The sequence below is a fragment of the Octopus bimaculoides genome, chromosome 1, assembly GCF_001194135.2.
Source record: "Octopus bimaculoides isolate UCB-OBI-ISO-001 chromosome 1, ASM119413v2, whole genome shotgun sequence".
Classification (NCBI taxonomy): domain Eukaryota; kingdom Metazoa; phylum Mollusca; class Cephalopoda; order Octopoda; family Octopodidae; genus Octopus; species Octopus bimaculoides.
In genome coordinates this window covers 198,625,354-198,626,973 of record NC_068981.1, presented here as the reverse complement: position 1 = coordinate 198,626,973, position 1,620 = coordinate 198,625,354, and the positions used below count along the sequence as shown (strand labels likewise).

Here is a 1,620-nt window from a genome sequence, read left to right as displayed (position 1 = left end):
ATATATACATACATGTTTGTATATATATGCATATATATACATATACACACACATACATGCATATCTTTATATATATATATATAATATACATATACATATATATATATATATAAAACCAAAAGATGAGATCAGAAAGCATTGTTGTTGAAGTGTTCCAGGTTCCGAGCTCAGAGTTCTTCATGTCTGCTGATGTCTGTTGATTCTTGCGGATAGGAAGCAGAGTCTTTCTTTCCATTTCCTGCCATTGGTGTTGTTGTTGTTGTTTCTACAGAAAAACGGAAAAAAAAAGAAAAGGTGAAAAAGAAAGTGTTGTAATTAAAGAAATATGTCAATCCATATTCAATGTGTTAAAGATCGATAATTATTAGCTTCCAGCCTGAGCAGAAAGTCAGAAATCACTAGGAAGGTTCAATGACATTAACTGCAACATTTGATGGTTATTTTATTTTATTGATTTCTAATAAAAATTGAACGAGAATCAAAACCACAACATAGAAAGATTTAACTAACTGTAAAATGGTATTTTATGAGAGATGGCATCAAAACGTAATGTTCAACCCATCTCTCCATTTGCTGGGGTTTATCTCTGAGCTGCTTCCCCAATAAAGATTTTAGGGGTGCTACTTTGATGATCTGTGGTCCAGGAGCAATTCAGATTTCCTCAGACGTCCTCCTTATGTCACCAGAGGTCAGAGATCTTTCCCAATTGATTACTCCTCGAGGAACGAGAGAGGGTACAGAGAGTAGAGCAGGAGGGAGAAGCATGTGGGGTTTAAGAGGGGAATAAGAGTATGGGGGGGGTAAGAGATGGTTGGAGTGAGTGATGAATATGAGCGGAAGTGTGGCTTGATGAGAACTTTTAACCTGAGCTGGAGGTAAAGTAAGAGAGATAGAAACAGCTCAGGAAGGATGAGAGATCAGAATGAAGGGCTGAGTGAACTTCCATAGAATAAAATCAACAGAGAGTCATTTTGGTTACAATTATTGTTTACTTGTTGAATATTGTTTTATTTGATTTTATTTTCAGGCAATAAATATATATTTTTTTTTTTTGGAAATTAGTATTCATCTCATCATTTTGTATAAGCACCAAGAAATTTGATAAAAGTCAAATTTCAATTATTGCATATATAGACCCATATTTCCTGATATTAACCATTGTGGCAAAACTATCCTTCCAGATTCTACAGTTCTATATTTAAGAGATGACGAATTATGTACATTATTTACATTTGGTGGAATATTTATCCTCATCTTGTTTGTTGTTAACACAACGTTTTGGCTGATATACCCTCCAGCCATCATCAGGTGTCTTGAGGACATTTCAAACATGGGCTCTCATTCCTAAGGTATTTTTCGATTTTATCATTATTATTATTATCATTATTATTATTATTATTATTATTTTATGTTTGACTTTTGTTTTGCATTTGTACAAGTTGGATCCAAGTCTCACCCAGAGACCTCAAGAGACAACAAGTTAGAAGTTCATGTAGGTGTTATGCCTAGGGTACCATATATTTGGATTTGTACAGTTTTGTTCAAGTGAATGTTTAAGAAACCATAAGAAAATTATGTGTTTGCTTTAAAATTTGAGATCACATAGACAGTATTTTACGT

General features: G+C 33.5%; 1 protein-coding gene across 1 annotated transcript in view; it reads right to left on the bottom strand.

Annotated features, from left to right (window-relative positions):
- Positions 1-34: 34 nt before the first annotated feature.
- Positions 35-1,620, bottom strand: part of LOC106872754 (thioredoxin domain-containing protein 16) — a 51,659-nt gene continuing 50,073 nt past the window's right edge. Inside the window, exon 20 of the mRNA XM_014919847.2 lies at positions 35-265. Coding sequence (XP_014775333.1) covers positions 168-265 — 98 coding nt within the window. The 3' untranslated portion in view covers positions 35-167. The remainder of the gene's footprint in view (positions 266-1,620) is intronic.